Here is a 26,856-nt window from a genome sequence, read left to right as displayed (position 1 = left end):
TGCTCACTAAAGCAATTATACAAGTCAGCACTAAAAAATTAAAAGCACTACACCCTCACAAACTCCCCTTGAGTACCTTGTTCCCCATTGGCCCATTTTTCAATTATAAAGGAATTCCCAATACTATTCTAGCATGTCCAAAGGTCAGTTGTCAATCTCCTCTCCGGTCCAGCTGGTGAATCTGGGAATCTTGAGGCAATGTTACAACTGCCCCATGTACACAGACAACCCTCTCCTCCTCCCAACAAATTCCAACACATGTGAGAGATGCAACCATATAGCCAAACTGGAGGCTAAGCTCTCTCAACTCAGTACTGGCGTAAACAGTCAGGAGGAGAAGGAAACCACACTCACTACAATTCCAGTCTCACATAGACCTACCATGACAGCAAACCAAACACAAACACACAAAAACATACTCGGAGGTTCTAAATAAAAATCTGCCTAAGCAGCAGAGACCTCCAAAGCAGACACCCAAGCAACCGCTACCCCAAAACAAAACATATGCAACACATAGCTCACAAAGCCAGTGTGTTGAACAGTCACAGCCCTTAAGGCTAAACAACACACCTGATACACTTGTAATAGGTGACTATCGTCAGACACACTGACATCCTGCTCATCAGGCTGAACAAGAAGGTCACGGTGAGCTGCCTGTCGGGCGCTAGGATCCGCCACATAACACAAGCACTCAGGTCACTCCAAGGCTAGTACAAATATGACTCAGTTATTGTCCATGCTGGTGTGAATGACCTGAGACGTGCCTCCCTGGACTACATGAAAAGAGACATAGAGGAGCTCTCTGAGCATGTAGCCCTGGCCAGTATGACCCTGACCTTGAGTAGCATCTTACCCTCATTAAGAATGATGCCACAATATGAAGACAAGATGATCAATTTCAACAATTGGCTTAATTATTGGTGTCATTCAAAGGGGATCCAATGCCTGTCAGCCTGGGATGACATGCTCGACAAGCCACGATGCTTCGCTAGGGACAGCTTGCACCTGTCACCCCTGGGCTTTCAGATATTGGCAAAGGCTCTTGCTACCTCCATAGTGCCTTTTTTAGGCAAGGCTCAAAAGACAAACCCACCTACATAGGTATCACAAGGGATAAGAAACTAAGAGTAATGTTACTCAACGCCAGAAGTCTAAACCTCAAGATGCACGCACTCAAAACTCTCCTCAGCATGGAGAACATCAACATCTGTGCAGTAACAGAAACCTGGTTCAAGGCTCTCGAGAGCACCCCAGCACTACCAGGTTATACCTCATACCATGCTTTTCGGCCCCAAAACTTGGACCGAACCACAAAAGGAGGGGGAGTATCAATATTAGTCAAAGATACCCACACCTCCAGGTTGGTGGCACAGCACAAATCATCAGAGACTGTCCATGTGCAACTAACAGTGGGTAAAACTGCCTTCCAGTTTATAGCCTGCTAGAGACCACCCTCCCAAACCCAGGAACCCCACTCGGCCTTCTTGAGAACAATGGAAAATACGATGGTCTCTCCAAACACCATTATATTGGGCGACTTCAACTACCCAAACATAGACTGGGAGCATTACTCTAGCTCCAACACCCTATCCCAAAGGTTCCTAGAATTTATAAACTCAAATGCTATGGAACAACTTACCACTCACAAGAGGGGAAAACATACTGGACCTGACCATCACCAACATGGGGACTCTATGCTCCAGACCAGAAGTGTATCCCTCACTGGTAATATCAGACCATAAACTAATCCCACTGGATATTCACATCCTGACCCCATCCCCAGCCCAGAAAACCACAGTGATAAACTTCTCTAAAGCAAATTTCACACTCCTCAAAACCGAGGTGGAATCCTTCAAAGCTCCCGGGCCTGTGGAAAATATGGCCCAGATCGCAGAATCCTTTATAAACGCATTCTATGAACACCTTCAGGAATGCATGGATCATGCAATCCCAAATAAAACCAAGACCCAATCCTCCAAAGGCAGATGTCCTGTCTGGTGGACCCCAACCATAAACAAACTATACAATAGAAGGAGGAAGCTACTACATGACAGAGCAAAATCCCAAGGGAAGGCATCTCTGATCAGTATTAGCAAAAATCTACGGGCACTCATAAAATCGTCTAAGGCCAGCTTCGAGAGAAAAATTGCACAGGACACGAAGGGTAATCACAAGGCTTTCTTTAGTTATGTTAGGAACCTGTGTAGGAATTCCCAGATATGCTCAGAATTAGTCCAAACTGACAAAAAATACACCGAACCCACAGACATTGCCAACATCCTAGCTAACAGGTTCAGCGCAAACCCCCCCCTCCCCACCAAAAGGGCAAATATCTATCTAAGCAGAGTGCTGCCCCCCCGACATCTCAGATGCTCAGGTAAGAGTCGCCCTCTCCAAAGCAAAAAACACAGCATCAATGGGACCAGACGGTGTCCCGGGCTGCGTCCTACATGAACTCCAAGAAGAGCTAAACCCAACCATAAAACTACTGTTCAATCTCAGCCTTACTACAGGATATGTACCGAAAGAGTGGCGTACAGCAACAGTGGTCCCTCTCCACAAAGGTGGTGTCTCAACGGATCCTGGAAACTATCGCCCCATAAGCCTGACTAGCTTGGTCTGCAAAGCTATGGAAAGGATCATCATGGACCTCATAAATAAAGATATTGGGGATCTACAGACACTGGATCCTACCCAGTTCGGCTTTGTTAAGGGCAGATCCTGCATCTTAAACCTGGTCAATTTCTTTGAAACAGTCACCAAGGCCATTGACGAGGGGAAGGTGGTCCACAGAGCCTACCTGGACCTCGCAAAAGCCCTCGATACAATACCCCACTCGGGCATTATAGATAAGCTCACCAGCTTAAATATAAACCCCTATGTCACTAGATGGGTTGCAAACTGGCTCGAGGACAGAACTCACATGGTTAGAAGTGCTGGAGCCATGTAAGACTCCAAACCAGTTACAAGTGGCGTCCCACAAGGCTCAGTCCTGGGACCTCTCTTGTTCGGTATATATTTCTCGGAGGTACAGGCCAACATGGAAGGACTGTGGCTAACCAAGTTCGCAGATGACTGCAAACTGGGTGCCATAATTGACTCTCCAGCCGACACAAGCATCCTCCAAAAGGGCCTCATAGAAACAGACAACTGGTGCCAGAGCCATGGCCTCAAGCTAAACGCCAAAAAGTGTATAGTCATCCCCTTTGGCAAAAACAGAGTGCCCACAAATTACCACATAGGTGGTAATCCATTAAGTACAGAAGAAGTAATTAGGGACCCAAGTTGATAGCAATCTCTCATTTAACAACCACGTGGCCAAAGTGGTTAGAAAAACATTTTATATAGCTCACCTAATCATGAAGGGATTCACATCTAGATCAGGGGAGGTCATCGTGCCTCTTTACTCATCCCTCATCAGGCCCATAATTGAGTACAATGCCCCTTTTGGGATGTACCTTACCAGACACCTGCAGCAACTGGAAAGACCCCAAAAGTACTCCACCAAGAGGATCACAGGGCTCAAACAGATGCCATATGCTGCCCGGTTAAAGAAACTCCAGCTCTACTCAGTGGCATACCGCCTGCTCAGAGGCACCTGACGTATAAAGCCATGTCCAACCCGGAATTAATGGACATGCTGCACCTCAGAAAATCCAAATCCCATCGAGCTACGTGCTCGAGAGACTTGAACCTCAACACTGAAATAAATAGGACATGCTGGAGGGACAGATTCATAACCCAGAGGCTCCCCTCACTCTGGAATAAAATCCCAGTCCAGGTTAGGCAGAGTCCCTCATTGACTCTCTTCAAGAGGAATCTTGATGAGTGGATGGGAGATCATAGGTTTACCCTGGGTATCACTTCTGTCTCACTGTTGGACAGAGGCACAGTATACTAACCTCGAAAAAGGGCATAGCAAAATTAATTTAAAATGGTGGCGAAAGCCAAACACACACTGGCTAGGCTTATAAATGCCATAGGGCAGATAGCCTAGCATGAACTTATAAACATGGAAGAGGACCTCTATGGTTATGTTAATATTTTACACAAGTATTCTATGTCTTTCTATTCTTATGTTGCAGTATTCTTAGTGTGGTAGAGTGCTCCAACTTAGGAAGAAGGAAGGGTGGAGGAAGAGGTAGCTGATTCCAGAAAGCCTTGCAAGATTGCCCTATCAATTCCTGCCCTGGCTCTGGAGACATGATCCAGTTTGTAGTGTCTGGTAAAAGTGTGTATGGTGGACCAGCTGGCTGCCTCCAGAATGGAGGCTGTGTCCAGGCCTTTGAGGAAAGCTTTGGAGGATGCCACGGCCCTGGTAGAATGAGCTCTTACTCCCTGGAGTGGGTCTTTACTGTGGTGGGAGTAGCAGAAACACAGTTTTTCTGAACCAGCAGGAAATGGTTTGTTTGGAGACTGCCCTGTCCAGGGCTCTGGGGTGGAAAGCTACAAAGAGTTGGTTGGATTTTCTGATGGACTTAGTTTTATCTAAATAAAACCTTAGTTATCTGTGCACATCTAGTGAATGGAGTATCTTCTCACTGTCATTAGTGGGAGAGGGAAAGAAGGTGGACAGGTGAATGGATTGGTTTAAGGACAGGTCTTTCTCCACCTTTGGCATGAAAGAAGGGTTAGTGAAAGGGTCATCCTATCCTTGTAGAAGACAGTGTAGGGTGAGCAGGCAATGAGAGCTTGTAAATCTGACACCCTTCTAGCAGAGGTGAGAGCCACGAGCAGTACAGTCTTCCATGTGCACATTTGGAGCTTTGCAGCACTGGCTGGCTCAAAAGGAGGCAGTGTGAGTTTTTCCAGGATGAAGTTAAGGTCCCAAGGAGGTGGGATAGGCTTTCTATGTGGCCTGATGTGCAAGACCCCCTTCAGGAATAGGGTAACAGCTAGCCTGGCTAGTAGAGGGGGTTCTAGGGGTAAGCACTCAGTGATTGCAGACAGGTGGACTTTCACTAAAGAGTATGAAAGGCCAGCCTTGCTGACTTCACACACATAAGGAGCAGAGGGGTATCTGCTTGAAAGGGATCCCTGTGTCTATGGAGATACCACTTGGAGAATCTTTCCCATTTTGATATGTAGGATCTTCTTATTGGTTCCCTGGCCTCCCTCAGGACAGAAAGCACATCCTCAGAGTAGTCTGAAAGGAATTAAAAGTTTATCACCCAGAGTGTTAGATGCAACTTCTGTAGGTGAGGGTGAAAGAGATCCTTTCTGTTGTGCTAGTAGGTCCATCTTGTGAGGTAACTTTTGGTGACTGCCCTCGGCTAGTGAGAGTAGTAGGGGGAATCAGTGCTGCCTTGGCCAATAGGGAGCCACCAGTAAGATTTTTGGCTTGTCCTTCTTGATCTTCAAGAGGAAGTTTTGGATGAGAGGGAAGCGTGGAAATGCATACAGAAACTGTCCTTTCCATGAAATGCTAAGGCATCTACCCTCCAGGCAAGTGGAGAGTGATCTGTGGTGCAGAATTTCTTCAACTGTCTATTCTGGGGGAGGCAAACAAATCTACCTGAGGTGTGCCCCACTGGTACACAATGTGTAGAAAAATGTCCCTGTTTATCATCCTCTGTGAAGATTTGAAGGGGGCCTGGATGCAGGATTGGGAGGAAAGCTTTCAGGGCCAAAAAGACTGCTGTAACTTCCCGCACATTAATATGTTTATTTTGGAGGGTAGGATGTCACGTGTCCAGTATCATGAAGCCCTTCATGGTGGCCTCCCACCCTAGATCTGATGCATCTATATGCATGTAATGGGTTGCGGTGGAGGGTTGAAGTGGAAGGCCTGGGTCCATTTGTACTTGTTGAATCCATCACCTTAGTTCTGCTCTGCAGCATGGTAAGAGTGTAATATGAAATGCTAGAGGGTGTTCGTGTTGAGAACACACAGTCTTCAAGTACCACTGCAGTTTTCGCATATGTACTCTGGCCAAAGGCAGCATAGGGATGGTGACTGCCATCAGCCCCAGTACCCGTAAGAATCATCTTGCAGATATCTGCTGCATTAGGTCTTGGAAGTGGCCAGAGAGGGAGAGAACTTTGCCCCGAGGGAGGAATGCACACATCAGGTCTGTTCTGATCCTGAAGCCCAGAAAGATTTTGCTTTGCTGGGGAGTTAGTGATGATTTTGGAAAACTGAGGGTGAACGGAGGCTCTGAAGCAGGGAAATGGTGTACTGCAGACAGTTTTGTAGGGTGTCCTCTCTTTCTGCTAGAATGAGAGTGTCGTCTAGGTAGGGATAAATATGGACACCTTTTGTTCTGCAAATGGCTATAGCTGGAGCTAGGCATTTTGTGAAAACTCTGGGTGCAGTAGATAAACCAAAGGCAAGGCTGTAAATTTAGTATGTGAACAGGGCCCAGTGAAACACAAGTACTTTCTGTGGGAGGGTTTTATTGGGATATGGAGGTATGTCTCCTTCAGGTCAAGTGTGGCCATAAACGCCTGAGCTGGCAATAGTGGAAGAAGGATTTGTACGGATAACATTCTGAATGATGGAACTTTTAGGAACAGGTTTAGAAAGGACAGATCCAGTATTGGCCTCCAAGGGCCATCATTTTTGGGGACAAGAAATAATCTTGAGTAAAGGCCTTTTCCTTCCTGTCCTGGGGGGACAGGTTCGATAGTTCCGTGATTCAGAAGGTCCTGCAAGACCTGTTGAATACGATGTAGCTGATTTTGGAGGGGGGGGGTGTGGAATGCCTCTTGTAAAGGGCTTTTCCTTCCAAGAGAGGAAATACCTTCTTGTACTACTGCCAGCACCCAGTGGTCTGAGGTGATGATCTCCACAGGGGAAGGCAGTGAGAGGCGGGCTGACAAGGGGAGGAGGGCAAGCCAGTCATGCATTATTGGAGCCATTTCGGTCATGAAAGGGCTGTTTTTGAGTAGGCTGTGAGGCTGCTGATCTGCCTCCTGGTTTTTTTCCTATGCCTGGAAGAGGATGAAGTAGCAGAGGCAGGTGTTCTCCTTACAAAGGTAGTCTTAGCAGAGTAACTTCGATAACATTTAGGAATGTGAGACACCAGCAGGTGCTTGATGTCCTGAAGCTCTTTGCTTTTCCCCTGAAGGTTTTTAAAGAGGTCTGCAGACTGTTTATCAAGCAGCAGATTGTGGTCTAGTGGGGCATATAGAATTTTTTACTTGAAGTCCTCTGGTAGGGGTTGAAGGCATAGTCATGAATATCTATGTAGTACAGATGAAGTAGCAGCTGACCTTGCAGAGGGCCTCTGCTGCATCATAACCGCATCTAGTAGAATGTCTGGCCACTTGAGAAGCCAGAGACAGTTTTGATGCTACTTTGTTTTGCCAGGGCAGTCAGGTATGGATGACAGGAGGGTAGAAGCTTGAGATACCAGGTCCAAAGCATATTTTATAATATGGGCTTGGTAGTTGATAGCTCTGAAGGCTAGGGTGGAAGAGGTATAAACCTTTTTGCCTATCCTGACCGTGTTTTTACTATCTTTGTCAGTAGATAACAGACTATGAAGGAATCAGTTTTGATTGCTTGTCAGAAGATACAGCAATCACTGCTGGGTCAGCCATGGGTGGTTTGACCAGGAATTTTTGCTCATCTGGTACTTTATAGAAACGGTCAGGCCTCTTAGGGGCAGGAGGCTGAGAGACTGGGTTTTTAGATGCTGCTGAGAATACATCAAGGTAGGCAGGGATAGCTGAAGGGGAGGGAGATTCCACTTGAAGCACATCAAAGTATCGATTTCGAGTTTGTCATTTGGGAAATGTCCCATTTAAAATATGCTTTAATTTTTGTGATGGTCTCCCCAAAGGTGACATCCTCTGGTGAAGAGTCTTCTTCTATGGATTCATCAGAGGAATAGTATTCTAAAGGGGAGGCTATTTGTGACGAGTATGTAATTGATTTATTTGAGGATGAGTAGTAAGCCTCCTGTTCTTTCCCTTCACGGGCGGTGGGAGAGAGGAGAGAAGCAGCTGAGGCAGGCCTAGGACTGAACAGGAATAGTGGAGAGGGGAAGAGGCCATGGGCCTAAGGGCTATGAAGGCTTGCATCAAGGAGTTGGTGAACAATTGCCAGTCTGGAATTCTCTCTGTGGGTGGAGGTAGGTGCTTTGCTTTCTGCTTCCTTTTCAAAGGAATAGCTTTAGGAGAAGGCCTGGTTTCAGGGGTCTGAATAGGAGTTGGGGCTTCAGGCAAGGGCATCCTGGTCGGTCAGCCAGTGTTGTCTGGTTCCCCCTCGACATAGGTTGGGACGGACATCTGAAATGTCTCCGTGGACATGCTTGCCATGACTTCTGAAGCGGCTTCCTCGAGGGGAGTTGCCGTAGTAGGCTCTAATGGATGTCCTTCAACTCCTAAATCGGAAGCTGGCGGGACGTCCGTTGCCAGAGAGGCAGAAGTACTAAATCTTGGTCTTTTTCCATGGCGGTTCCACCAGGGTGTCCGACTCAGGATCCATCTTGAACGCTAGCTTTTTTAGCCTCTGGTTTTCTAAATACAGGTTTAGGGTGCCCAGATGGCTTCAGAAGGTCTTGGGTATGAAGGATTGACAAATCAGGCAAGAGGTATGGTCGTGTTCTCGGCCTAGGCAGAAAATGCAATGGTAATGCATATCCTTATGCGGAATCTGGTGCCCGCATCGGCATTTACCCTTCTTAGCGGACATCGGCTAATGGTAGGGTACAGCAAACCTAGCTCAAGCAAGAATTTAAAACAAAATCCCCAACGGGATACTTAGCTGTAGACGTCTTCAAAGTAGAGGAGCGAAGCAATCGATGACTGTCAACTGCGTATGAAAAGGTCCGAGGTCTGTGTGTGCAGACATCACATTTAAGATCCCTGGTTTATGACCCTACTTGTAACGTCCCATGCACTTACAGCAACTAGGTTTTTGTATAAGAAGCCAACATTTGGGTTGCCTGAGGCGGGGAAACCCACACTAAGAATACTGCAACAAAGGAAAAGGACGACATCCAGTGTTGCCTGGGCCAGTAAGAAGCTATCAATATCATACTTGGTCTCTCTGCCCTTGCCTTCTGAAATACTGTCGGAATAAGGGGTAATAGAGGAAAGGCACAGAGACTGGACTCTCAGGAATTATATGGAGAGACCTGCTGATCTGCCTTCTTTCTGCAGGAACAAAAAGGTCCATCTCCAACACACCCAATTTGTATGTTAGATCCAGGAAAACTTCCTTTTTCAGCATCCATTTGTTGGGTCTAGGAGGGATCTGCACAGACTGTCTGCCAGTAGGCTGTCTTGATACAGGATGTATGATGTCATAGGAATGATTCCTATTTGCCAAGTCACTAACCCATAGCTCCAATGCTATTCTGCATAGGTGGCAAGAATAAGAGTCCCTGTTAGTTTACACACCACATCCGAAGGAAGGGAGGTGATGGACATGTCACTGCTGTTCCCTAGGAATCAAAGTCCTTAGACCCCCTCCCCCCGGGTTGATTTTCCACTCTGACACCTAGGCCATCCCAGATAATTTTGCTTTTTCTTGTTTAGGGGGAAAGGGCCAGAATGTACTGGGGTACTTTCTCTGTTGCATTTGAGGGTAGGGAAGAGGCAGAATTCCTTAACAGACCATTTATTTTTCCTTCTGGTCCATCCCTTGAATGTCTTTTCCACTCGAGGCCCTAACAGAGTCCTTATCCAGTGCAGCATCTAGAAGTTTAACATCGGTTGTACCCTCAGCCAGGCATGCCTCCTCATTATGCACTCACTGCAGCTACCTTGAATGATCCATCCAGTGCAACACAGCCACATTTAAGTGAAGCTCTAGACACCTGGATGTTCTTCTGGTAGCTCTTACTTTGTTATCTCCTCCTTTCTTAGCTTTTATTTGTTCCTGAACTAACTCAAGGTATCTGAAGTAACAGTTCAGAGCTCCCATGACCACGGTAGCAGATGCATGTCTTTTTCCCAAAAGAGTCTAGAAGTCTATGCTCCTCATCATTTGACAAATGATTCTTTGGTACAGGCCCAGATGATGCCTTGGTGGATTTCAGAGGCACCACAGCTGGATCTACCACTTGATTCTTGCAGAGGTTCCTCACCCTGTAAAAATTCTCAGGCTTTCTGGGGGTGGGGGAGGGAGTCAGGCTACAAAGCCATGTCAACTGTACAGTGCCCAAGACTTCATGGACTGAAGGCATAACCAAAGGTATAGGGGTGGGGAGGCTCAAGTGCTTCCTATAGGTAAGGCTAGGCCTGGAAGAATTCCCTAGGCTCCCAATTAAACGGTTCCTTCATTCTGTGAAGGATATTCCCAAAGAACAAGTCCTCAGTGGGTAAAAGCAGAAGAAAATGTCTCTTCTGAGTCATGAGTCCAACTGCTGCTGAGGGGGAAGATGTTCCACATAACAAATCTTCCGACTCTGAGGAATCTTTCTCCCTCGGGGATATGTCCGTTTTTCCTTTCCCATGGGAGGCTCTTGGCACAGGCTGCTTTTCCAAGGTTGGCTGCTTAGACTTCATGAAGTCTTGCACCAGCCCGGTCCTGCACAAAGACCTGAGTTGAGAAGGCAAGGGATCCAAGGCAGCACTGGCTGCAGCAAAGCTGCCACAGCTGCCTTGGCAGCATTGGCTGAGGCACATCTACCTGCTTTTTTGGTTCGAGTTTCCTGGGCTTAGAAGCAGACAAGGTCTCTGGTTGAGGAAGGGAGGCCACAACCTTGATCCAATTCCTAGGTCGTTCCTCCTGAACTACTAACAAGGAAATACCACCTGTACCCTCACAGTCACCTGAACCTTGGTGTGGAAACTGATGTCTGTCAGGTGTCAGCATGTGAGGACTGTGCAGCTGTCATGTTACTCTCCAGAGGAGATGCAAAAGTGGATGTGCATCTAACGTGTTGAACCATAGCACTGCAAAGGCTCCTTCATCAGAGTCAGACATCTCAGGATGAGGTGGAGAGTCTCGAATATGGAGACATGTTTGCCATCCTGCATATCCTTTGGGCATTTATCTTTCCTTTTTTTTGCTTTCAGGATGACAGTATAGGCATGGGAGGACAGTGTGTGAAGGTCAAGCCCTAGCGAATTCTAAATGGTGTTGGGGGGATTCGATACTGTGCTTAATGGTTTTGCTATTAAATCTACGAAAACAAAGCAGCAGCTTCATGCACGTTTTAAAACCAGGACTAGGGGTGGGGGCGCAGACTGGCACATTGTACTGGTGCCCTAAGCAGAACAAGTAATAGCAGTGCTACTATTTGTATGGGATCTGTTTCCCCACACAACAGACAATTGTGGACTTTAAAACATTGAACAAGCAACATGAATTTTTAAAAGATAAGGAAAGTTCCCCAAAGGCGTACTTAGCGGAATTCTAGAATACTTAAGGTTGACTGCTGATGCTTATATACGTTGTCTTGTGCATCTGACCAGCACCACATGAAAGAACTGAAGATGGGGGTCAGATGATGAATTTTTATATCACTTGCATCCTGATGTCAGAAAGCAAGGATGCTTGGGAGTAAGGGGATTGTCATTTCTCCTTATACAGGAGTCTGCAGCAGTCATCCAAATATGATCACATATGAATACCCTTTGTATTCAGGGATGTCACCATTAAAGCCAGAGAATTTTTCCTATGCTTGTCAAAGAGTCGTAAATACCAAAGGACTAGACACCTCAAACCCAAATTATATTATACAACATCTGCTGAGAGGCACAGGGGCTTTCATCAGAAAAACTGGCAGGATTTAGTCACATTCTGGTTGCTTATGCAAAGAAGATCAACTATGGCATCTCAGGGAAATTTCCCCAAAAGTCTAGAGGGATGAAACCATGGATCTAGCCATTGCTAGAGTTCAAATAGCATGTGGGGCACCAGCTGGGACAAATGCAGCTGAAGACAAAAGAGATGTAATTTTACCAGCTTGTCTTTCTTCGGGGAAGGAAAGAGGAAGCAAATGTCTGAGCACCCAGCTCTTTTTTAATTTCTCCAAGTTTTTTTGGGTTTCTAATACCATGATGGGAATGGACCCTATTCCCAAGTCAAAGCATAATTAAAGTTCATGAAATTGGTATTGTTTCAGTATTGGACATCAGCCAGTAGAGCTCTTCGCAGCACCGGCAATGTGCCCAGTAATGACCGCTGCCTCTACTATTGGAACTGTCTGGGTATCTTTCTTCTACATTAATCTTGTTTCTCCCTGCAGATCCTGATATTTTATGACTGTGTCTCTCTGTAAGCAAGATACTGCAGTCACTGGGTGTGGCAATTTCAACGATCAATGCTACTCCTTGTCTTCTTTTCTTGGACCACTATATCTGGTTTTCTAGCATCTATCTTTTGAACTGCTGGTAATGGCTGATCTCAAGTGATGTAGACTTCCTCATTTTCTATGATGCTTTGTGGCTTATGTTTCCAGTGTTTTTTGGCCACTTCAATACCATAATGTTTGCACAATCCCCAGTGCAACAGTCTCGCCACATTATTATGCTTTTCAGTATACAGTCCTTTTGCCATTAGTATGCCACAACCAGCAACGAGGTGTGGAACTGTTTCCAACTTGGTTTTACAAAACCTACACTTATCTGTTTCTCCCACATGTTCAATGGACTTTAAAAACCAACGTGCACGCAGCCCACTATCTTGAGCCACCAATATTAATTTTTCATCTCTTGGTTTGAATTTGCCCTTCCTTAACCATTCCTGTGTTTGTTCCTGATCAACACGAGGTTCTTCCAAAAGTTTTCTATACTTACAACTATATTTATGCTTTTCCCACATTTCTTGCCTTCTCATCTGATCCTTCACCTTATATTCTTTTTTTTTTTTTGGCACATTCAGTGCTGCCTGATTTTTACCTACTTCTGGTTTGATTTCCATTCCTGCTTGACGCCAATATGCTTTTGCTAGATTAACTAGATTTGTTATCTTAGATTTATTCTCCTCATGTTTCAATACTTTCACTACATTTGGGTCTTCTGAGGTCAGCAGATGTGTGGAGTCCTACAATTGCAGATCTGTACATTTCGAGGTCCATCCCTCCTTCAAAATGTGGAATATATAATCTTAGTATGCACTGATTTTTTAGAAATTATTTGGTGAGCATGAAGCATCCTTCTTGTTTTCCTATCTAATCTATCAAACATGTTTTGGGGCCAGTCAATCACTCCAAAACTAAGTTAGGACAGGAAGGGCAAATTGGTTTATAGCTTGGATTTTGCTCCTAGATGTCAGTGCTGTTTTCAGGATTAATTTAAGTCTTCTGAAATATTCCTTACCATGTTTTATTCACATTTGTTCATGTTTTATTGTTGATCCTTCATCAGTTCCAAATATTTATACACTCCTCCTTGCTCAAGTTTTTTTATATCATATTCATGTCCTAAACCACAAGTTCCCACAGTGTGTGCCACGGCGCCCTGGGGAGCCGCCGCGAACAAATAACCACCGGGTCGGGTGTCAGCTAAGTGAATGCCTGTGTGTGTGCTGTGTGTGTTGTGTGTCTGCGTGTGTGTGAGTGAATGCGTACATGAAAGCAAGAGAGTCTGTATGTGCGAGAGAGATCAGGAGAGTGAGAGTGATGTGAGTGAATGCAGGAATGAATGAACAAGTGGCTGTGTGTGTGTGTGTGTGTGTGTGTGTGTGTGTGTGTGTGTGTGTGTGTGTGTGTGTGTGTGTGTGTGTGTGTGAGAGAGAGATTGAGTAAGTGAGCAATGTGTGAATGAATGCAGGTATGAATGAGGAAGTGACTGTGTGTGTGATTGGGAGAGTAAGAGTGATGTGTGAGTAAATGCAGGTATGAATGAGGGCGTGACTATGACTGTGAGAGATCGGAAAAGAGTGAGAGCGATGTGTGTGAGTGAATGCGTGCATGAATGCAAAAGAGACTGCGTGTGTTTGTGTGCGTGTGTATTAGGGCCAAGTTGTATTTTTTTTCATTTTCTTGTACACAGCTTTAAGCCTAAAGCATGGCTACGTGGATCAGCGCTGTACAACAGTTATCAAATAACTAAATATACATATCAGAACTTTTGAGGACTGTTGAAACACAGAGGTTCAAGTAACTCTGTCATAACTTTGTTGCAATAGTACCTACTAATCAAAACAATCCCTGAAAATAGGCTTAAAAAAAAAAAAAGATTTGCCCACACTGCCGCAGCTCAACTACTCCTCTACCTCCAACGAAATGCGGAGTCACGTCCTACGTCATTCCATGCCCCAAGTCACGTGATTCAGCAGTGGGCCAGCTACAGTAATCTGTGTTACGAAACCATTAGCGGAGTTTCCAGTGCTCTGTTTTGCAAATAGTTAAGCTGCTTGTAACAACTGAAGATGTATAGAAGACAGGGGTGCAGTAGATGAAGATCCATTCATTGTTTTGAGCATCTTGTACTGATTTATGTAAGAAGCTGGAGGTTAACGTGGAGGGATATAGTATTAGTGCTGCTGAGCGCACCTAGCACGTTGACCTCTTCAATGCTTATTTTCTGGTGCAACCTGCCAGTATTTTAAAGTGTGGAGCACATCTTGGTCAGTAGGCGACTTTCAGTTTCTGACCAGCAGTTAAGGATAGCAATGGCAGAATAGGTAGTACATCTTCTGTGAATCTGGGGTGGTCCAAGGCTGAAAAGGCTCAAGTCTAGTGTCTCAGGACATCGGCCAAAACACCACAAGCCCATACCTGTCAGACTCCCCATTTGTCATTTGCTATCCCAGGGCTTTCCACTGTCTTGGGAAGAAGCTAAAAAATATGCTGACCGTGTAAGGAAACACGGTATCCAGCAGTTCTTCAACATCTACATTGCAACAAAGTAAAGGACAGGTAAAAGGATGTGTTGAAATGGGGTGACGAGATAAGGCAGGATGTAATGTGCAATCGCCATGTGACATTAAAGAAAGTAATATAAACATGTATAGAAAACGGTCATGAGTGGTGTTCTTTGTGATTATTCAGGCATTTCTGTTATTTGGAGATTGCCGAAGTAGCCCTGTAGTCTTATGTACATTTTCAACATGCTGCTGCTGTACATACCAGCTCTGCCAACTTTTTGATCTGAATTCTTAAAGGTGAAATGTTCCTGTTGCACACTATAATTAGCATGAATTTTCTGAAGGCTATGAAGTATGAAACTCAACTATTATTTTCCGACTTCAACCTCAATGATCTGCCAGAAAACAATTTTATGAGGAAAAGACCAAAAATATGAGACAAAAATCTGGACATTCTGCAAAAATCTATACAGCTGAGAGGTATGATGGACAGAGGTAAATAGGGACAGATTTTAAACATTGCTCTTATAAACTTAAAGTTAATAAGGTTGCCATTAGGTTTGCTTACCTCTCAACCATAGTAGATCAGTGTTATGCTGTTAAACAGAATGTACACTTTTTTTTTATTGGCAATTGTCTTTTTATTGTACTTTTGAGCTTTTCTCCCCAGGTCTCCTAGTCCAGTCGGGCAGCCTCATTAAACAAATGTCAAATAAATACATATAAAATATGCACACTATGCATGCCGTGCTGGGGGGTCTTGGGAAAACCTGGATTCAGCAAGGGGGCAGAGAATTGAAAAAGTTTGGGAACCACTGTCCTAAACTGATGGTTTCCAGCTTTAAGGGTTGCTTTTGCACATTTATCAAGACCAAATGACATTCTTATATCATCTGAAAAAGTTTTGACAACTTGCAGGTGAGCTTTCAGTTCCTCATCTAATGAGCTATACAGTTTTAAATCATCGACAAAGAGAAGGTGAGAAGTCTTTACACTTTGTTGTTTTCTAGGAGCCAGATTATAGCCATGACCTAAGATGTTGAGTAAACAGCTTAATGGATTAAGGGCAATGCAGAATATTAACTGTGACAGAGTGTCACCCGGGAATATCCCCCTTTGAATTCTTATCCCTGGGATAATAATTTGTCCTTTATCATGGCTTAATTGCAAAGTGGTCTGCCACTGTTTCATGGTGACTGTAATGTAGTCAATCAGTGTGGGGTGTTTCTTATAAATTTTTAAGCACTCTTTCATCCATGAATGAGGGATATTATCTAATTTTTTGTAGTCAATTCATGCCATACTTAGATTCTTCTCCTTTTTACAGTTCTCCACTATGACTTTATTTAACAACACATAATCATTTGTTCCATACGACTTTCTTTTATTGCCCTTTTGTTCTACTGCCATAATTGAGTTTTCTTCTAAATGACTATAAACTCTGTTGGCATCAATTCCCGTGTATAATTTATACGTCGTCAGAAGGCAAGTTAATGGTCTATAATGTTTAGGGTAGCTTGCAGGTTCAATCTTAAGTAGGAGCATTGTTTTTCCTGTTAGCCAGGTTGGTGTCTGTTCTGGGTGCGCATATAAATAATTCTTACTCATGGCTAAATCTTCGTGCAAAGATTTTAATACTTTTAAACAGAAGTTAGGTACTGCATCTGGGTATAGCGTTTTCCAATTAGAGGCTTTTCTTAACTTTGTTTCAATCTCTGTAACTGTTGCTTCATTCCATTTCATATCCTGTACCTTTAAACTTCTTATTCTTTCTTTTACTTCTTCTATTTTGCATCTTTGTTTTGTTCCACAGGATATTCATAGATACTTCTCCAAACTGTATCTATTTCTTCTTTTTTTTTTGGACAGTCTTTCAGTTCCTTTTACCTTCTTTCCCACTTCTCTATAAAACCTTTTTAAGTCATCAATAAATTGCTTATTTTGCACTTTCCCTTTATATTTATCTTCATATCTTCTAAGCTTTTCCACCTATGCTGAAATTTTTAGTTTACTTGCGATAGTGCATGACAGATCCTGATCTGTTCTAATATTGCGCATTGCTTTTATCACATCTATCTTTCTTGGCATTTTTATCTATTCCCTCTTCTATAGTCTTCTAACATTGACACTAATTGTCTTAATTGCTTTACAATTTCCTCTATTCGATATTTCCATGATGGTAATTGATTTCTCCCCTTCCTTTCCCTCACTACCTTGTGTTCTTATGGGAGAACTTCATCAGTTATTAATTTAGCTGCACAGTAATATATCCTGTTTTCTTGTGTTATATCGCATGGATCTCTATGAACAGCCCTAATTTCCATGTTCATTTCTTTTATCAGACTTCTGACTTTTTGGGTTTTATTAACCTTCTGCAGTCTATTTCTTTCATTGATCTTAATACATCTGTTCATGTCTATTAAATCAAGCACTTCTCTTTGTTCATTTTCTTCCAAACTGAGGGCATACCCCATGTTTTCCAATTCCTGCAGATATTCTATTGAAGGTTCTATAGCATCTTCCTGTGACACAGTCTCATCAATTTCATCCTGTGCCATCCGTTGCTCTATCATATGGGAACTCACTAGCCTATCAACTCCTCGGCATTGACTGCATCAGAGTTTCCACAGTTTCTTGTTCTTTCCTTTGCAGTCTTAGCTTTAAATGAACATTTAAACTGTTTTCCTGTGGAAGGCTCCAAATTATCTTCATGTGGCATCTGACCAATTCCTTCCTGTTCCACTGGTTTTCCCTTAATTTGGATATCCATTAGTCTATCCTGTTGTGGTGCTTTCTGAATTAGATTTTCTACATAAATTGTTCACTTTGCAGGTACTCCATAGCCTCAGTTTCTATTTCTTTAACTTCTCCATTGCGAATCTCCTTTTCTACTTTTCCTCTGTCTTTTTTTTTTTTTGTGTTGTAAAGTTTTCCATGTCCGGATTCCTTTGTCTGTATTTCTCTTCAAATATCTTTGGTGCTGCTCTTTTTCTATTGGTTAGTTTTGCTTTCTCTTTTGCATAAATACTACACCATATTAAATCTCTTTTTCTTTCCCATGTCTATATTTCTTATTCAGATCTCTCCTAATCTTCCTGTTTCTTCCTGCTTTGGGGACTCACTCCATCCTGCTGTGATGTAACCTGTGTTAGACCTTCCACGTCAAATCCTTCACTTCACAGGCACTCCTTAACTTCAACTTTACTGATCTTTTCTACGTTCTATCTTTGTGATATTTCTTTTATTGTGAAATTTTCCATATCTGGATGCCTTTGCCTGTATTTCTCTTCAAATATCTTTGGGGCTACTTTCTTTACATTGATTAATTTGACTTTCTCCTTTGCATAAATATTGCACTATCTCAGATTTTGCTTTCTTTCCCATGTCCATATTTCTTTTTTATACTTTTCAAATATCTCTTGGTTTTGTTTATATTTTCGCACTTCCTCAGATGCTTCTTTTTCCAAACAGATAAAGGTTTCTTGGGCTATATACTGTTTTTCACAAATCTGTTGCATTAATGAACACAAGTTGCCATTTGAAGCTTCTGACAATTTTTCTTACTGAAATATTTTTCTTTCCTCTAATTTCTCTCTTAATTGTTCTGTATATCTTGTGTCTGGCAATTCTGGACTTTTTACATAGTAGTTAACAACACACAATTTCTTTCATATCCTCAATAGTCCACTGTATCATCTTTATGGCTCTTCTTTGGCCTATCAGCTGTTGTGATTTTTGTGGACTACTACTTCCTTCTACAACAGGGGGGACCATCCTCCACCTGGGCCTGGTCCTGTTGTAGTGCTGTTTTTGTGTTTTGAGGATTCTACACTACTGTCATCTCTTCCAGTTCTGGCACCAGTACATCTACCAGGATTGGGCACTTTTTTTTATCCTAGGTCTTGAGCATCCAGTTTTTTTTTTGTTTTTCACTTACGTCTATCCATGACATATACTATATAAATACAGTCTACATATTAGTGTCACCCTGGTGAGCTTTTGTGAAAACAGGGTCAACCTTGTGAAGGTACTCACCAAGACTTGAGGATGAATTCAATTTCAGCACTACTACTCTCCTTTGCTTGCTGACTTCTCTCCATTCGGACCCCCCAAATGTCTGAGGACTCCGCTCCAATGTAGAATCACTCATGAGGACCAAGATCTCACAGGAGTGCTGGCTTCAAGTGGGGCAGGAATGTCTTGAGTTATGTCACTTGCAGACCTGACATGCCGTTGCTGATATGATGCCTAATCCACACCAAACATTGAGGCTGGGCATATACAATGGGGTTAATGATTTAAAACTAAGCCCTCCACCCCACTCCCAGATAGGTGACAGTTCCACATTTCCCTGCTCAGCTCCCAATCCTATGAGGAATACAAATGGGCCACTGGCTCATCTTCTGGGTAACAGAATGGGCTAACAGAGCAAGCAAAGAAAGGGCAGGCTGAGATTCAGTTGGGAAATGGAACTAAAGCAGTCCCCTTCCCTCACCCTAACAAACACATTGTTGCTGAGGTTATACCTCTTGCTCCTGTCATCAGCTGTTGTGCCCAACCTCAACCCCTAATTCACCATGGGAGATGCAGACAACATATAAGCCATAAACCATCTCAGGGAAAGATTGAGGCTTTGGCTGATGTGTAGCTTCTGAATTCCTTCTCTTCCCTATGTACCCAACCCTGGTCTGGTATGAGTGACTCTGTTGACAGCCTGTGCACCCGTCACTCTCCATGGGTACTATTTCCCTCAAGGTGATGTAGGCCCTCATCTTTCAAATGACTCAACCACTGCAACTGATCATACAGGTTGAGTTCAAAAGTGTTTTTTTTTCCTCCCCCCCAAAAAAGTTTACTGTACTTTCCCTCCATGTGGCTGTACAAACCAACTCCAGGTCACAACACATTGAGTAGAAGGGGGAAACAATGGCAAACTGTCTGAGGCAATGGCACCTGCAACCACTCTTATTTTAAGCACCTCCTCCACATAGTACAAGAAATGTTTATGTATGTCCTTGGATCAGACTATTGCAGGAAAGCTCAGGTTTCAATAAGGCACTGAACAAGAAAACATTCCAATGATGTATGTCAAATGTAGACCTGAAATATAACAATGGCAGAAAAAAATCAGAAGAAACAGGGACTAGGCATTCCCTCACAGCAGGGCATATAACAGTGATGTACACCAACAGGTGGTGCACACATATCCAAAAAAGCATCAGAGACAGAATTTTTAGAAGCGTGTCAAACTGGAAACAGAACAGGAAATCCCACTCACTGAAGATTCCCTTCAAAATCAGAAAGCACAGATTCTGAAGTGTCCTGCCCAAGTTTGTAACTCAGGTGAATTACAGGTTCTCTGTTCAACGCACTTTTAGCCAGTACTCTAAACAACCTCAGGCATAAGATCATTTCACTTTTTTTTTTTTTTTAGAGAGCAATTTTAAACCAGCAAACAAAATATCTCAATGTTCTTACCTTCTGAACATATATTTCAATGTACTTCTGAAGATTATTTCTGTACAAGTAAAGTACCAGGTCATGAACAAAGTCAAAGCGATCACAGACAATGATTAGTGGTAACTGGTCTGTCAGCTTTGCTTCCTATAATAAGAAAAAATAAATAAGCAGTGTGATTCTTGGTGAAAATAAACAAAAAACAGATGTGACTTCTAAAATACAAACCGCTATATTTGCTTGGCAAACCAACTTGAGATATTTGGCTTTTTGTCATAAGCCTTGGACAGTCTGCAGAGCAATAAATGGCTGACAGCACTACCAAAATAATGTCTTTAAAAAGCTATACAACCCCCAAAAAATAAATAGCAGCAAGGCTATTTTTTTAACCATAATTTCAATCACTGGTCTCCTAAGACACCACAAATACAATTGTCAATTTTCATCCTGTTTACCAGGCTTTCAAGCACTGCATTTTCAGGCAAGTCAAAAAGAAACTAGTCAGCACTTCAAAATTAGTTATGTTCCCTCATACACAAAATAAACAAGCTGTACAAAAAGTTGGTCTATATTATGTACTTGTACTACTTTCAGTACTTGGCCAACAAACATGCAAGGGAGTTGTAGCAGGTTGCAGAGTTTTTAAGGCAATGGAGATAAATTCACTGGTATCTCCCTGTGCAGGTTTGAACCCTGCCAACTACAGATCTTTGCTTAGAAGCCTTGTTAAGGCAGTAGGTAGTGCATCAATCTCAATCTATAGGTCTTGAGTTTGAAGTTTCAAATACTGGGGCTGGGAGCTGGTATAATGGTTATAACTGTTTACCTCACAGACACAAGGTAGAGGGTCTGATTCTCACTCATTTGAGAGAAATTAGCTAGGATTAAAATGTCTGACAAGGGCAGCTAGCCTAGTAGTCCATCCACAAGATCCATACTTCTGTTGTGTAAAGTAAGAACCAATTAATTTTCTGATTACCTACTTTAATCACTTCAGGACTGAGAGGTGATGGGGCTTATTTCATCATTCAAAATGGACAAAGCAGGCAAACAATTCTGAAAAAGGTGTAAGTTTATCAAAAGGTTAAGCATACAAGCATATGAACATTAAGGGCAACTTGGGAGATTACTAATTCACCTAAAGCACAACACTGGGAAGTAGGAAGAAACTGAAGCATGAGCAAAAGACCAAACATATACAAGGACATGCAGACTCCACAAGGAAAGTATTCTACCCAGGAACTGAAGTGGGGACCAAAGTGTTGTGAGGCAGCATCCAAGTGTGTGAACAAACATGGACACATTAAGCTGATACGCACAGTGATGGACGTGGACAAAGGGTATGTTGCTAGTGTTCTTATACACAGTTTTGGAGAAAATAACCACAATTTCAGAAAATGGTTCCATTTCTAACACTCAAGAGCTGCCTAACATTCTGTATCTAATTTATACAAATTGTTTAATTTGTTTAAACAAGTTTCCAGACGCCTTAATTTTAACTTCCATTTCTACATTATGTAACAGTAAAAGTACTATGCCAATTACATACTGGTCTCTTGCTAAACTATACGCTGCCTCTTATACCAAATATCCAAAATTTGCATCCTTTGTGTCCCACAACATGCATCTGGACACTTCTAAAGTACTGCTGCTTTAACTAGACATCACATATAAAAGACAAGTTTTGCTGAATCAACTGACTTTACTACTGCTCTAGCCAGACAACTATTCCTCCCTCCACACCAACACAAATATTTATCTTCTCTTGGTACATGCTACACTAGAACACATCCAGTCCGTTTACCCTACTAGCTTTCATCAACTACAGTTAAGTAAACTTCTTGCAAACTAAGAAAAACAGACATGGCACCTACAATATTACAAAAAATACAAACAGTTGTCCAATTTACAGGAACTCCAAAAGCAGCAGTTAGATGGAGGAGAATCCTAGACAAGCAGAAAGTAGAAGGGTACTTGCGATATAAAGGATGATACCCTCCCTAGCAGAATATAGCAACAAATACAAAGGATTATGACTGATTCACTGATCGTAAGTAGTGCATTTAAAACACTGATATCAATTAAGTCTAATTGAAGAGACTCAATCATACTTCTGTGCAGTGCATGAAGTTTCATCTGCTCATGTCCTTACTACTAGTTACAGAAACTGTAGGAAAGCAAAGTGCTTGAAAGCTGTAAAAACAATGTTGCCACACAAATGGCGAGCAACAGCTAAGTGCTGGACTGAGGGACCATGGCTTTAAAAGCTGTTAAACACTTTGGTCTATGACACCGTTTAAAACTGTGGAAAAGTATCCAACAGCTTTTAAAGTTGCTTTGCCTTTTACCACTGTTGTGTTGTGACCTGTACTGGCTGTCGTTATACTATACTGTAAGACCAGAGTTTAGCAAAGCATAGAGGTACTTAAAACCTTGTTTAGCAGCTTTCTGATGGCAGAAAAGTACTTAAGACTGCCTTGCTCACCAAATTTCAGAGCAAAACTGAGGTACTCTGTGCCAAAATGTGGCAATCCATGCCCTGCAAGCCTGTAATAGCTGACATCAGGAGAAAAAAAGGTGGTATGAGCTTGCACATCTGTCATCTGGCTTGTAAAGTACAGTCCTGAAATACTAATGTCCCAGAGGAAGCCCGACTCCTAATGTCTTGAACAGAATCTACTAATGGTATGAACAGCTGATCAAGTGGCATATGCAAACTTGCAATGGTAACATTATTTAAGCAAAAATATAAATGGACATTTTCGAGTAGCTTTTCACAAGGTTAAGTTTGCAGATGACTTCAAGATAAGAGCAGTTACTGAATCCCCAAATGATTTAGCCATCTAGGAGGAAGGCTTGTTTTAAACAAATGATGTCAAAATGGTCTGAAACTAAATGCCAAAAAATGCATTACTGTATCCTTTGGAAAGTCTTACAGCCTTAAGAGTTGACCAAGTTGTCCAGGACTTGGGAGTTTATGTGGACACTGACCTAACTTTTGACTGACATGTGTCTACTGTTGTAAAAAAAAAAAAGTCCTTCTATATTGCACAGCTTATAAACAAAGGGATTGTGTCTAGATATAGGGGTGTCATTGTTTCCCTTTACTCATCCATTAGGCGAATCACTGAATATGATACCCCGTTTGGCAAGCATCTGTCCAGATACATGCAACTGGAACACCTTCAAATGGACCTTACAAGGAGGATACAAGGCCAAAACAACATGTCCTACATGGATGAACTCAAAGCCCTATCACTATAATCAGTATCTTAGACTGCTAAAAGGTGACTTTTGCCTGCATACAAAGCATCCTTGAACCCATTGCTGATGGATTTCAATTGGCATCAGAAATACTCAGTCTAGGGATCTAAACCTCTTCTACAACACCAATAGAACAGACTGGAGGGCCAGGTACATCTCGCAGAGAATACTGCTGATATGAACAGAGCATCCATTCACAATGTTCATCCCTGTCCATATTAAAACTCAACTTATTTTTATGAAAAGAAAGCAACTTTAACCGAAGGACTGCCCCCCCATACTACTAATGAAAAGAGGCAGCTCCTAAATACTTGGGTCCCCTCAAATTATCTATGGTATAATCGTAGTTATCCTCTTTAGATGTAATATACAATTATCAGCCATAGGATGGGTAATCCCAATCTACAATCAAACAGGATAGGTTGTTTTGAGCACAAAAAGGGAAAATGGCAAGACTTAAAATGGCCTAAAGGGCAGCTAGCCTTGTACTTGCATATGAACCTACAAAAGATTCTCTAAGCATTCCGCATGTCAACAGCTTTCAACCAATACCACTTAACTTGTGGCAAGAAAAGTCAGGAGCTTCTCCCTTTATTGTCTTGAGACATGGGGTTCAAAAACTAGCACTTAGTGCTTCATGCTGTAGCACTTTTTCCATGACAGTAAAATTAAGAAGTTAAGTACTCACCATAACGTTCCACATTTGTTGTCCGTCTCACCTTCATTCCTTGCTGGTTGGGTTCGGAACAGAGGATCGGTTCAGATTCGGCCTTATTCAAAAGCTCGAGAGCTTCCACCAGTTTGTGGCTACACCCTATCCCCATGATGTTCCGAGACTATTCTCTACACCTTGTTTGCAGATAAACAATCATTACACGTCAAACCCAAAAAAATATCCAAAAAGACTAAAGAGATTCAGAGACTTTGGTAATCAATTTTGCCAGTAAGACTGCTCAATCTTCCAGGCCGGGGGAAGAAGGTTAGGACGCACGAATGAAGGTGAGATAGACAACAAACAGGGAACGTTACGGTGAGTACATAAATTCTTAATGTTATGTTGCCCTATCTTGCCTTCATTCCTTGCTGGTTGGGACGGCGTCCAAAGCACCTTCCTTCTTGGGTGGCTGAAGGGAAAATACTCTTCAGAACAGTGGACCCAAATGAGGCCCTGTTCCTGGAGACCAAATAGACTTTGTAATGAGTGATAAAGGTATGAGGTCTTACCCATGCTGCTGTTGCACAAATGGAATCCATAGGTAGCTTTGCCTAGAAGGCAGATGAAATGGCCTTTAACTTTCCCTGGGAGTTGTCTGTCCTGGGAATTGTATGTATAGGTGATATAGTCCGTAAGCCACTTAGAAAGTGTAACATTTGAAATTGGGAACCCTTTTTTTCTGTCAGAGAAAGACAAAACCAGCGAGTCTGACTTATGCATGTAGAAACATAATTTTCTATGCACGTCAAACTGATGCAATTTACATTCTGCCTTGTTGCCATAGTTTGGAAAAAAACCTGGTAATTCAATGGACTGATTTAAATTGGCCTCTGAACACACTTTTAGTAGGAAGGAAGGGTTAGTTCATAAGGAAACTATCTTTGTGAAAGGTTAAGTATGGTGGGACGTATAAACAAAGCTTGATATTTACAAACTCGTCTAGCAGATGTTATGGCCAAGAGCAGTGCTGTCTTCCACGACAAAAACGTTATGTCACACAATGATGCAGGTTCAAAGGGGGGTAGAATTAGAAGAGAGAGAACAAAACTCAAGTCCCATGGAGCTGAATGTTCTTTCACTGGAGGTCTTAGTAAGAATGTACCTTTTAAAAATGCTTTACAAAGCCTGTGGGACATGACTTTTAGCCTCATTTCCACAACATAATAGTTTGATATACCAGACAACTGAACTCTAATCGTAGCCGCCGCACCTTCGTTAAAAAGCTTAGCCAGAAAATCTAACACTGCTGTAACAGGGGCAGTAAAAGGATCAATGTCGTTCATGAAAGCCCAGAGGGAAAATCTCTTCCATTTGCTAGAGTATAATTTCCTGGTTGTTGCCTTACGAGAGGAAATCAATATATGTCTAACTGCAGGGCATTTTATCAGGGAGCCTGGCTATTTGTGGAACTGGAGCAGCCAAGCTGTCAATTTTAAGGATACTGATGGATGGAATATCCTCAACAAATGAGTCAGGAGGTCTGGAACTGGGTCCAGAATCCACAGTTCCTCCTGGAGATGGGGCCACAGAAAGGAAAACCAAATCTGACTAGGCTAGTATGGGACAATGAGTATCACTGTGCTTCTCAACCTGGTGGCTTTCTGAAGGACTTTTGATATCAAGGGAAAGGGTGGAAAAGTGTAAAGGAGACCTGGGGGTCAATCATGTACAAGTGCATCCCTTGGTGAATGCCACGGAGAGGGAATTAGGGCAAAGTAGCCGCTGCATTTGGTGTTCATGGACGTGACAAAGAGGTCGCAGCAAGGCTGGCCCCAATGGCAGAACATCATTTCCACAACTTCCTGTTTTAGGGACCACTCGTGAGGCATCAGAATAGCTTTGCTGAGTTTGTCCACGATTACACTGGATTTCCCTAGGATGTGGGTTTCTGTCAAAGCATTGAGAAGAAACTGCCCATTGCCATACTCTCTGTGTTTCTCGACACAGGAGTTAGGACTTGGTTCCTCGTTTGTTTATATACCACACTACTGACAAACTGTCCGTCTGAACTGCAATTGTTCCTACTGGAAGAGAGTCATGGAATGCTTGCAATGCAAAAAGCACCACTCTCATCTCTAGGACACTTATATGCAAGTGGTTTTCATGTTCCTGCCAAACACCTTGGACAGTCTTTCCCAGATAACGCCCCCCCCAACATATCTGAGAAGCATCCGTGGTCACCGTGGCTACTACTTGCGGGAAGACAAAAGGTCTATCTAAGGACAAGTTGAGTAGGGCCACCAGCATAGGTCCTTCTTGCAGGACTCTGTGATGATGATCTAGTGAGACAAAGTTAGACCACTGGGAAAAAAAGAAGCCAATGAAGAATTCTCGTATGCAGACGAGCTAGAGGTACCAGAATTATTGCAGCTGCCATGGTACCCAGAACTTTCAATACAGTTTTCGCTTGCTCTGTCCTTTTGGATAAAAGGTTCTCGATTTGATGATGCAAGGTCTGAATTCTCTCGGGGGTAAGTTTGGCCAACATGTTTTTTTGGTCTAACTCTGCACCTATGAGCATGTGATGCTGTGATGGCAACAAGGCAGATTTTTGAAGTTTACTATAATGCATAGCTGAGAGCACAGATGAAAAGTTTTGTCCCTCGTTTTTGTTAGCAGTTGCTCGGTGGTGGTTAGGAAACAGTTATCTAAGTATGGAAACACCTGGAATCCTAGATGCCTAAAGTGAGCCATAACCACACTCTGG

The 26,856-nt window shown here is 42.8% G+C and overlaps 1 protein-coding gene across 1 annotated transcript in view; it reads right to left on the bottom strand.

Annotated features, from left to right (window-relative positions):
- Positions 1-26,856, bottom strand: part of CLTC (clathrin heavy chain) — a 2,794,584-nt gene that overhangs the window by 1,396,741 nt on the left and 1,370,987 nt on the right. The window contains exon 16 of the mRNA XM_044054892.1: positions 20,192-20,317. Coding sequence (XP_043910827.1) covers positions 20,192-20,317 — 126 coding nt within the window. The remainder of the gene's footprint in view (positions 1-20,191; positions 20,318-26,856) is intronic.

Source organism: Protopterus annectens, chromosome 13.part0 (assembly GCF_019279795.1).
Source record: "Protopterus annectens isolate FY-2018-M chromosome 13.part0, PAN1.0, whole genome shotgun sequence".
Lineage (NCBI taxonomy): Eukaryota > Metazoa > Chordata > Ceratodontiformes > Protopteridae > Protopterus > Protopterus annectens.
The sequence above is the reverse complement of the archived record's forward strand: the minus strand, read 5'-3'. Positions and strand labels throughout refer to the sequence as shown.